The sequence below is a fragment of the Sus scrofa genome, chromosome 7 (assembly GCF_054392235.1).
Source record: "Sus scrofa isolate SSC_HxYL_T2T_F1_AM1 chromosome 7, Sscrofa_HxYL_maternal_Yorkshire_Landrace_v2.0, whole genome shotgun sequence".
Classification (NCBI taxonomy): domain Eukaryota; kingdom Metazoa; phylum Chordata; class Mammalia; order Artiodactyla; family Suidae; genus Sus; species Sus scrofa.
In genome coordinates this window covers 106,957,774-106,969,806 of record NC_139389.1, presented here as the reverse complement: position 1 = coordinate 106,969,806, position 12,033 = coordinate 106,957,774, and the positions used below count along the sequence as shown (strand labels likewise).

Here is a 12,033-nt window from a genome sequence, read left to right as displayed (position 1 = left end):
GCCACAAAATCACCGTATTTGCATCATCATTCTCTACACACTCATTGAGAAAGAAAACGTACTAGAATAGGGGTTATCTCAGGTACCTGAGGTTACATGCAATTATTTGAATTTTCCACTGACTTTTTTCTTTTTTCTTTTCAGGGCCACACCTGCGGGATATGGAAGTTCCCAGGCGAGGGGTCAGATCAGAGCTACAGCTGCAGGCCTACACTACAGCCACAGGAACGAGGGATCCGAGCCATGTTTGTGAGCTATACCCCAGTTTGCGGCAATGCTGGATCCTTAACCCACTGGAGCAAGGCCAGGAATCAAACCTGCATCCTCACGGAGACTACGCTGGGTTCTCAACCAGCTGAGCTACAGTAGGAACGCCTCACCAAACTTGTTGAACATAAAATTATAAGAAAAGAATATTAATGACACTAAGAAAACAAAATTGTAAATATCTACGGTGGGCCAGACACTGTGGGTCATTGACATGCTTCATTTCACCTAATTCCCTTTCCACGATATAGGTACCATTGTAACTCTGTTCTACAGATGAGGAAAAGAAGCCTCAGGGAGGTTAAGTCACTTGCCCGAGGTCACATTGTACGCTTAGGATGGAAACACACTTCAGAAACAAAAGGGAACAGGCTGAACACAGAAACGGGTTTAGGAGGAGCGTTTTAGTAGAATTCACAGAAGCTCAGTCCTAACAGACAATGAGGAGGTCAGAGATGCTCTGGGTATCCTCACCTCGATGGGGAGATACGGGATGTTTGGCTGTATGCACCTGAGAAAGGGCAGAGCACTGTGCTACTGAAGGCTGTGTAGTCAGGAATATGCCAAGGCACCATGTGCTGACTTCCCAAGCTCTCCCATCAATATTTCTTGACTTAGGAACAACAGAAAGGTCAAGAAGAGAGAGCCGGTTGGCTAAACCATGGTGCCTCCACACAGTGGAATACTATGCGCTATGAAAGAACCAGGCAATGATCATATCAACTGCTGCCAGTTGTCATTGTGATTTTTAAAATTTTTTTATTTATTTATTTTGTCTTTTTGCCTTTTCTAGGGCCACTCCCGCAGCATATGGAGGTTCCCAGGCTAGGGGTCGAATCAGAGCTGTAGCCACCGGCCTACGCCAGAGCCACAGCCACAGCAAAGTGAGATCCAAGCCACATCTGCAACCTACACCACAGCTCACGGCAACGCCGGATCGTTAACCCACTGAGCAAGGGCAGGGACTGAACCTGCAACCTCATGGTTCCTAGTCAGATTGGTTAACCACTGCACCATGAAGGGAACTCCTGTCATTGTGATTTTGAGACTGCTCCTTGGAAAGGCAGGGTAAATAAAGCTAATGACATGAAGTACTAATGCTATTGTCTATGGCATCCTTGAGAACGAGGATTCTCAGCCTGGAAAAAGGAGACACAGACCTAAGAAAGAAGAGGTTAGATAAAATCCCCTACAGTTTCCAATGTGAATTGAAAATAAATATCAGTATGAATTCATGACGTATTTGTATCAGAAACAACCACCACCTATTTCCTTGCTCTGTCCGCTAGAAAGGCTTAAACATGATGACCAACCCAGGAACAATACGTGCCTCTAAGTGCCCAGATTATGATCTCTAAAAACCATTTCCCACTGAGGGGAACCAGGGATTCTTGGAGAACTAGTTGATTTTAGGTCTGGGGAAGAGCCTGGATCATCTTAGCTTCCTTGATATTTGGGTGACATCAAAGACTACTTAGGGTCATATCAGAAGGAACCAACTGAGCAGAAATGACACACTCCATTTCTGGAGTATCAAAAAAGATAATAACCAAAGTGGATTAAAATTTATCAAGTATGTTTAAACCAATGCGTTTGCAAGGATACTAAAAATTACCAAAAACCCTAATTGATGCCCATTGGAAGATGACAGTAAACCACTGTGTTTCCAATACTTCCAGATAAAGGGGATGAGTCAAACATGTTCCCCATCTTTCCCATGTGAATTGTATTACTAGATAATCGGATGGTAGATGCATTTGATTATTTGTATTTCAGTTAATAAATAGTAGGATTAGAGTACCATTTTATGACCTGTGATTAACAGTGGATCTAAGCAATAAACATCAATAGCTGCTCCAACCACAAAGAGAGACAACTAGACACAAGGTACCTTCTGACAAGAGAGGGCAACATAGTCTAAGAAGTAGTTTTGCCTACAAAAATCAAACTTAAATCTGATTAAATATCTAAGTTAAACAACCAGTTTATAGGAAAGATGTGATAGAAGAACACGTTAAATAGCACCACAGGGTTGCAATCAGAAAAATCCAGACTGTGGAATCTCTCCAGCAAGGATCCAATTTCTTCATCAAATAAATTGCAAGGGGTTGGTGGTGGGGGTGGGAGGATGTACAAGGCACTTAAAAGACATGGTGATCTACTGTGATGTGTGAGCCTTATTTGGATTCTGCTTTTGAATAATGATTTTATAAAGGCATTTGGGGAATTACTGTGAATTTAAACACTTGTATGACATTTGGTGTATTGAGAGATAACTGCTAATTCGTTAAGGTATGATGGTAATGATAAAACCAAAAGGTCAGTGTCTCTTAGAAATACATCACTAAGTATCTACAGATGAATATTTGCTTTAAAACAACCCAGTGGTAGATGAAAAAGTAGGTAGGGACAGATAAAATGACATCGGTCTTGTACTGATGATCGCTGAGGCTGGATGAGGGTCCACAAAAGTTAGACCCTCTGTTCTTTCTATTTTTCCACAGGTTTACAAATTTCCATAATAAAACATTAAGATAAATCCTTCCTGAAGTCTTGCTTGGAGCTATAACACTGGGTGGGGAGCATCATGGTTCTGACCAATATCCTTTTTCTCATGTTTCATGAATAATGGAGAGTTGAGGTTTGTGCTTCAGATTGTTTGTCTGGAAAGGTTTTCTATTACTCACAGAGCTTCTCTATCACCAGTGGAGATTCTCCATCATCCATGGAGTTTCTCTACACTCATGGTGCTTCTCCATTACCCATGGAGTTTCTCCATCTCCCATGGAGCTTCTCCATCACCAGTAGAGATTCTCCATCATCCACGGAGCTTTTCTATCACCCATGGAGCTCTCCATCATCCATGGAGTTTCTCTACACTCATGGTGCTTCTCCATCACCCATGGAGCTTCTCCATCACCAGTGGAGATTCTCCATCACCCACGGAACTTCTCCATCACTGATGGAGATTATCCATCACCCACGGAACTTCTCCATCACTGATGGAGATTCTCCATCACCCACGGAGATTCTCCATCACTGATGCAGATTCTCCATCACCCACGGAGATTCTCCATCACTGATGGAGATTCTCCATCATCCATGGAGATTCTCCATCACCCACGGAGCTTCTCCATCACTGATGGAGATTCTCCATCATCCTTGGAGCTTCTCTGTCATTCTTCTTACCAGGATACATCACTATGTGCTCGGAAGCATACATACACACACATACAAAAGTCTATGAGAAAAAAAAAGATTTAGCATAACTTCGATATTTTGCTATGAAGCTGCAAAGAGTGTGAAGGACTCAAATTTTTATAAAGCAGTCAGTGAACGTCACAGAACCAAATCTATCTGGCACAGGCATTCAGCCTAACTCATAGCCAGAAAGGGAAAAAAGATAGTCATGGTATTGAGGTTGGCAGGTGTTTCCATACCGAAGTTCTGAGCAAATGACAAGGCAAATCTGAATGACGAGGGACATTGGTTGTGTTCTCTTGCCATTATTTGCATCAGTGACTGAGTTTCCTAAATTAGATAATAATGTCCATGGGAGAGCAATCTAGACAAATTCTCACCTGGGGACCCCATCGGTGAGAGACTAGGAGACAAGAGCAAAACCTTAAGGCTGGAGGAAATAAAAATTAGAAGCCAGGAAGTGAGAAACAGATCTGATGCTTATTTTCAGAAATGGTACCTCCCAGCCCTCAAGTTCGGTTTGCTGTTTAGCGTGGCTTCTCTGAATTCAGTTTCTTTCTTCGCCAGCCTCACCAGCATCTCTGCACTAATTGTATTATGTAGGGCTGGCAGTCTCCCCCACCCCTACCTACGGCTTCCTTAAACTCTAGGGCTCATTCTTTTGAGGCACTTCATTTATTGGTGAAATTACCCATTTCCTTGTCTTTCTCCTCTACCAGCCTTTAACTTCTCAGACAGGGGCTTTGGTCTGTTGCTTGTGATATCTCATCACATGGAACAAGGCATGGAATATAGACACACTCCCTCATCAGCCCCCAGGGTTGGGGGTCACTGTGGAAGCAGTGCGGGGTGGTAGTTATGAGTGTGGGCTTGACCCCCCAGCTCTGCCAGCTTACTATCCCCACTTTGCTGATGTGGTGCTCTGGTTTCCAGATTCTACTATCATTTATTACAGGACTTTAGGTTTTGCAAAACACTTCGAGATTTTCCTGGGAAAGATAACATGTATAACAGTAATTTTCTATGGAATACATAACTCAGGAAAACAGTCCCCCTGGAATTTCATTGTGCATCTGTGTGGAAAGGTTTCCACTGGTGGCTTTATAAATAATAAAACCTGAAATCCTAACTCCATACAATGCCTTGGACTCGGATTAAAGGGTGGGGTGGTGAAGTGAACACGTGAACATCTGGGGACAGAACTATTTGACTAGATAAGCAAACCTGGGCATCTTCGAATGTGTATCTCCCTCCATCTTTGACGTTTTGACTGGTTATCTCGTAGCTGTGAGAATCCAGGTTGATTGCACTTGGGGCCCCTGGAGCCAGAAACTCTTGCCAGATTTCCTCCACTCTCCTGGCCACATCCTGGAGGGGCTGTTTCTTAAGATCTTGGACCGCCAACCAGAACCTGGAATGGAAGCACAAAGACAGTCAGTAGCCCCTCTGCTGGACATGCTCCCAGAACTGACATCACAGGGCACTCGTTCTGCTGCATCCCCCAGCCTTCCCCGCAGCCCCGTCACAGGTCACAAAGGCTGCAGGGACTGCTGAGCATACAAAGGTGCTCCATTATCGCACTAGTGCGTGTTAGAAGATGACTATGCTTTTGGTTACCAAAAAGAGATTTATCTCCCCCTACATCCAGGGTCTGCTGCCTTAGCACTGTTGCCTTTTCAGGCTGGAAACTCGTTGTTGTGGGGGCTGCCCTGTGCACTGAGAGATGTTTAGCATCAACCTTGGCTTTGACCCATCGATGCCAGTGGCATCCCCTCCCTGAGTGTTGACAACCAGAAAACTTTCCGGACATCACCAAATGTCCCCTGGGAGGTAACACTAGTTGAGAACCACCACTTGACACAGATGCCACTGCACGGACAACATGAGTCTCTCTGCAGTGTCTAGTTGGGATCCATCAGAGGCATCAAAAAGAAGGAGAGATCACGGAAGCAGATAGAGTCTTGGAGCCATTAGGAATATTCGAGCTGGAAGAACCCAGTCATTCAGGTTGTAGATGGAGAAACCGAGCCTGTTTGCCACAGCAGCATCAGGCATGATGCTTGGCACACAGTAGGTGCTCGATAAATGTCTGTGGGATTGCAGATGGACTCATTTGGAACAAAGCTGAAGGGACATACATGGGGAACCTCTCTACCAAAAGATTCTCCAGGGATCGCTGGAGAGAAACCACCCCCTTCTCATGAGCGTCTGCCTCTCACGAATCCCCGAGCCTCAGCATGGTGTGGAGAGAGCTGGGCATGAGCTGTGAGCTCTTTTCTGCAGAGAGCAGCAGCAGCGGCAACCAGCACCAATTGGACTACAGCTCCCTAGGTCATGGGCAAGGTTCCCAAGGCAGCCCTGGAGAGGGCTTTCAGCAGGACTCAGGTCTGGATGGCACTTTTTGTGACCTGTAAACAAAAAACCCTCCAGTGTCCCCATCAATGAGATGTCAGGACAGGCCCCTGGCTCTGTGGTTCCCGCAGCCACGGGAATCACACTCTTAACTCAAAGAAAGGGCAGGGACAAAAGAAGCTAAACATGAATCCTACCCAGAGTAAGATGTACTCTTTTTTTTTTTTTTTTTTTTTTTTTTTTAAAGGTTAGGCATGTTTTTCTGTTGCTGTTCATAGAACTGTTTTTGGAGCCCCGTGCATGGCCCGAAGGTGCCACCCAGTGGCCACCCTAGGTAACGCAGCTCCATTTCCAGAAGGAGAGGACTGGGAGTGCGTGCAAATGTGCTCCGACTTTCCCCTTGATTTGCCATGTGGAATTCTGACGGTGTCCTTAAAGAAAACCCTCAGGATTCCCTCCTTGGTCCTGACTTCACTCAACCAGAAGATGAGGAATCTTCACATCCTGGCTATGCTGCTCCCTTGGAATTGTTGTATCTTTCTGGGCATCTCTTTCCTCATGGTACAATGGAGGGCTATATGACACGGGTCTGAGCCCGTCCCATCCAGGTGTAACTGAAATGCTTTCAGGCCCCGTGGGTGGGAGCTGTGGAGGGAGAAGCATGGCAGCCACAGGGTCCATCCCAGGCCAGTCTGAGCCCTCAAGTCACCTCTTTCTTGGGTGGCCTGAGAAGAAGATGCTCAGGCTGCTGCCGCGGCCATCTGCCATCACCTGCCCTTTAACGCCATCCCTCTGTCTTTCTGCCACAGGCCTTTGGCACTCCGGTCCTCTGGCTCCCTGGCGTGAAGCAAACAGTGATGGTTTGTCACCCAAGCCCAGAGGGGAGGTGAGTGGCAGCGTGTGAAGGGAGCTAACTGCTCAGTTGTTCAGGAGAGCCCCTGAAAGGCAGCTGGGAGGGGCGTCCTCTACCCCCACCCCACCGCCCACTCCCTAGGTTCCTTAAGTCTCACTGTCCCCCCAGCCCCACCCCCTGCCAGGTCCACCGTGACATGAAAGAGGAGGCCGGGTGCATAAAGGTGAAATTGGCCATCTGGGGGTGACAGGACCTACAAGCCTTTCTTGTCCCAGAGGACAGCGTTTGATGGGCAGGTACAATTTAGGAACCCAGCTCTAAAGAAAGGAGTTGGTGCTGGTTTCTCAAAGGAGTAGAGGAGGGCTAATGGGAAGCTGGGTGAGTTCTCTGCAGCCCCAGGGAGTCACCTCTGGGCTGAGTCCTGGACCAGAAGCAACTTCTCTGGGTCAGCATCCTTCCCAAGCCAACCGGACTCTGCCATTTCTCACACAAGTGTCACTCAGGCAATTTCCTGCTCCCTCAGTTTCAACGTCATGGGTGTCACCTTCTGTCCCTTGTTCCAGTCTGCTCTGAGGACCTGGCAGCTTTTGAGCGGGGCAGGCTCCCCGTGATTCCCGAGGCCTCAGCATCGCTTTGGCAGAATAAGCTGGCAGTCACATGCATGCACATCATTCAGCCGGATAGAGAGAAGGTCTGGGGTGCAGGTAAATGAAAATTTCTGAATCAAAAAAATTTTTTTTTGTCTTTTTAGGGCCGCACCCGCGGCATATGGAGGTTCCCAGACTAGGGGTTGAGTTGGAGTTGTAGCCACTGGCCTACACCACAGCCACAGCAACGCCAGATCCAAGTCACGTCTGCGACCTACACCACAGCTCAGGGCAATGCCAGGTCCTTATCCCACTGAGCGAGGCCAGGGGTCGAACCTGCATCCTCATGAATCCTAGTCTGATTTGTTTCTGCTGAGCCATGACAGGAATGCCCCGAATCAAATTTAATAAAATTTTACATAAAAAATGAAAAGGTTCCCTTTGTCAGGTAAAACCAAGAATTTTTAGAAAAGGACAAAAAGAAACAACAGGCATTCAGGAGGAGGGGGAAGAAGAGGTGGGGGGAGGTGGGGGGGGCGCGACATTCCTCAGACAGCCGGTTCCTCTCCCTGCATGTGGGGACTATCTCAGCCTTCTGTCTGCCTAGGAGATGACCTGTCTTAGCCCTCTCAGGTGACAGCAAAAATGCTGTCACAACAGCATCCTGACATCCCACATGTGTGTTTACCATCAGTGGCTTTGAAGAAGCTTTGTGTCAATTTGAAATTCAGAACAGGCTTGGTTTGTATTTGCTATCTGTGAGCCCAGGGGCCTTAGCTGAGGGCTCCAAGCCCCGGATGCCTGGCTACCTTCCCCTGGAAAGAGCTGCAGGAGCTCCCCTCCCACATCTACTGCAGACAGGAGGCCCACTGAGGCCTGTGCGGCTTCTGCTCTTATCAAAAGCCTGCAGGAACCGCTCCTCTAGGGCACCAGCCGGGGGGGAAGGTGCCAGTGGTGCAATGGACCCACCAGGCCTGCACTAAGCCGCTGTGGCTTCTTGTGGCAGAAGGGCTGTCATGACTGATGGGCCACGAGGGTGTGCGGGGATCAGGAGACCGCCTGTCCTACTTCACGCAGCCAGCAGGCTGGGGAGGCAGCCGCTGGCAGCATGTGGTCCGCGTTGCTGGCTCAGTCATGCGGGTGGAGACCAGCCTTGCCAGAGAGACAGCCCGGGCTCAGACACCCCCCCGGCCGAGCAGGGATGGATGGGACTCAAGGGTGGTGGGGGGCTGCCATAGGGGGCCTCCGGGCTCCCGCAGGGCCAGGTGCTGCCAACAAGTGGGATTTCCTCCTCAAGGCTGGCTGGAACAAGAGGACGTGTACCTCCTGCTAGCAGCTCTGGGCAGCCTCCTCAGTCCCTCACGTACTTATCTGTTCCTAAACTAGGATTTCCATAGGTTAGAAAAATCCAGCTTTGGGATGGATAAGCAATGAGACCTGCTGCATAGCACTGCAACTATATCTAGTCGTTTATGATGGCGCAGATTAATGGGAGAAAAAAGAATGTATACATGTATGTGTGACTGCGTCACCTTGCTTGTGCAGTAGAAAATGGACAGAACACTGCAAACCAGCTCTAATGGAAAAAATAAAAACCATTATTAAAAAAAAAAAAGAAAAATCTAGCTTTCAGTTTGTTCCCCCTTTTGGGAAAAGCCAACTCCACACAGAAGGAAGGGTTTCTGTGCCCTCCGCTGGTCCAAAGAGACTCAGGAAAAAGGGATGCAACTTGACTTTGTCTCTGGCGGGGCTGGAACCCCACCACCAGCAACACCACTGAAGCTGGGCCATGGGCGCCAGGCCATGACTGAAAGGCCACAGATTGTCCCAGGGTTGTGTGAGCACCTCCATTCCCATTAACCATGTGTTTGCTGGGCAGAGAACCCTGCCCGGCCTGGTGAACCTTCTGGGTTCTTCCTAGGACTCAGGGCAACTGCGGAGGTGGGAGCTCGCCGGGCCAACCTGGACACTCCCCTGCGCTCTCTTTAATTGCCTCTCCCTTTAGCTGACACTGTGTGGAACCAGGATAATCAATCTGCAGGTTAGACGAACAACCATATTCTCTCAGGAGAGGTTACAGCTCATAAAAAATGTACGGGGGGATGCTCTTTGCTGCGGGTCTTGATTTTTAACCCATGCCCTGCCGTGCGGCAGTGGGTGTGGAACCAGGGAAGACGAAGGTCTGTGCAGGGGACATGGCGAGGAGGCAATGGTGGCAAGTGGCTCTTGTCACCACTCTAGGAAAACACCCAAGAAAGGAGAGGGACGAAGTCAGATCACTGCCTGGGACTCCCTGCTTCAGCCCTGGGAGGTCCCACCTTGTACCTGAGAGGCCACCTGCTTTCTGGAGGCCGGGGAAAATAGCTGTCTTGGGGTGGGGGCCCCATCTGGTCCGAATGGAGTCCTGGGCTCTGCCCAGGGTGCTGCAGAGAGCATGCATTCAAAGGTGTGCTGTCTGCAGCAAACCACGCTGGCCACGCCCCCTCCCAGGCCTGGAGACGCTGCCCCTCCCTCACCTCACAGACTCCTCCCAAAGGATGAACAAAGGGGGCGTCAATTTCCATTGTATGATCACAGACATCTTCCCATGAAAGATCTGAGGTGCCTTTTGCTGGGGTGAGAGCAATACCCATGTCTCTTTGGGGGCCCTCTGTTCTGCATTCTGAAGCTCTGGGGTATTCAATTGGCGACATCTTTCCAGGTGTCATGCAAGAATGGCATGCTCTAAGGAGCTCCTCTGCAGAGAGATGCAGGGAGTGTGGGAAGACAGACATGGACGGGCCTTTGCAATGAATCCAGTTGAGTTCTCTTTTCCTCCCTTGCTCCGATGCCAGCTGCCCAGGTTTGACCAGTCTTGGGGAGAAAGGACAACCCCAGGGTGGCTGGCACCACTGATGGGCAGGGTCCTCGAGTTATGTCACATGGCCTGGTTCTGGGGACTGCCACTCCAGGGGCCACCGTGGAGGTGGACCCTGGGGACCCGGTCATGGTGGATGCCAAGCCAATATCTGTGGCCGCAGGAATGACTACAAGGTGCCTGGTGATGGGTGACAGCAGAGTCCTAAAGTTGTGTGATTTAAAACAGCTTCCCCCTTTATATCCAATTATGCTGAATATCATAAAAGTGGAATTGGGACTTTTAGAGAGGATTTTAGAAGCTCTTGGGCTATACTTTTTATCTCTAGCTGTTCTATTTCCTTTATCCTCTCTCCTGTCATGGATCAGAGGGGACCGTCTTTAAGCCTGGATTTATGCATTCACGCTGGGGGTGGCGATTAGCCACTGGCACGCGTGCTCATGCCCTCACATGCTCCCACCCAAGACTGAATGCAGTCCTCCCAGCGCGGGAGCAAGATGCTGGCAGAGGCGCAAGAGGTAATGGCAGGATGAGGCGCGGAACACCTGCCAGGACCACTCTCCTCCGTGCACTCCCAGCTGGAAAAGCAAAGCATATTTCCTGACACTAGCCTGAACGGATATGTGCCTGTGGTGACACTCAGACTGGACGAGGCAGTGCTGAGCCAGCAGATGCCCCCACTCCCCAGCCCCTCACAAGGACCAAGACCCTGTGGTCATTCTTCAAAGTCTGTGTAATAGTGGTGCAGGTGGCTAAGAAATAGTCAGGAACTCTATACTGGTCCATCTTGGGGACCCAGAGGACAGGGATGAGAAGGGACTCCCAGAGGCTCATGGGGATGGAGTTGGGGGTGGGGCCTGGGGCTGCACAGGCTGCACAGAGAGCTTGCCTGGGTGCGTCATGCTGGCCGCAGGAAGCGTGGCTTCCCACGCAGGACCCACCTGCAGGCACCTGGGAGGCTGGTCTGAGCACCTTCCTGACAAAGAGTTTCAGAGTCCAGCCTTCTGCTACAAACACTTGATTAGGAACCGAGGCAAAACTCTGAGATGTGTTTGGAATAACACACTGGCACAGAGAAAGGACTCTTTTTTTTTTTTTTTTTGTCTTTTGTTGTTGTTGTTGTTGTTGTTGTTGTTGCTATTTCTTGGGCCGCTCCCTCGGCATATGGAGGTTCCCAGGCTAGGGGTTGAATCGGAGCTGTAGCCACCGGCCTACGCCAGAGCCACAGCAACGCGGGATCCGAGCCGCGTCTGCAACCTACACCACAGCTCACGGCAACGCTGGATTGTTAACCCACTGAGCAAGGGCAGGGACCGAACCCACAACCTCATGGTTCCTAGTCGGATTCGTTAACCACTGCGCCACGACGGGAACTCCCTGAGAAAGGACTCTTTTGTGTCATAACCTGAAATCAGATATTCAAGTGTATCTGGTTTACAGTAGGCACCCGACTTCCCACCATGGCTCAGTGGTTAACGAATCCAACTAGGAACCATGAGATTGTGGGTTCGATCCCTGGCCTTGCTCAGTGGGTTAAGGATCTGGTGTTGCTGAGAGCTATGGTTTAGGTCGCAGATGCGGCTCGGATCCTGAGTTGCTGTGGCTCTGGCGTAGCCCAGCAGCTACAGCTCTGATTTGACCCCTAGCCTGGGAACCTCCATATGCTGTGGGTGCGGCCCTAGAAAAGACGAAAAAAACAAAAACAAAAACAAAAACAAAAACAAAAAACAGACGGGCATCTGTATTACAGTTGACCAGCATCTACACATCCCCCCAGGACTTTGTGGTGTGGGAGGGTCCCACTGCCACATCTTTGCTCTCAGTTTTCTAGCTTAGAACACTTACTCTCCTGCTTTCTTGTCTCTTAGTATCTTATATATTCTTCAAAGTCCAACTTCTGATTTGCCTACTGTTTT

At 49.2% G+C, this 12,033-nt stretch overlaps 1 protein-coding gene across 23 annotated transcripts in view; it reads right to left on the bottom strand.

Moving 5' to 3' along the window:
• Positions 1 to 12,033, bottom strand: part of RGS6 (regulator of G protein signaling 6) — a 564,797-nt gene that overhangs the window by 39,662 nt on the left and 513,102 nt on the right. For all 23 annotated transcript variants that reach the window (XM_021099946.2, XM_021099952.2, XM_084969664.1 and 20 more), the window contains exon 15: positions 4,693 to 4,879. In XM_021099946.2, coding sequence (XP_020955605.1) covers positions 4,693 to 4,879 — 187 coding nt within the window. The remainder of the gene's footprint in view (positions 1 to 4,692; positions 4,880 to 12,033) is intronic.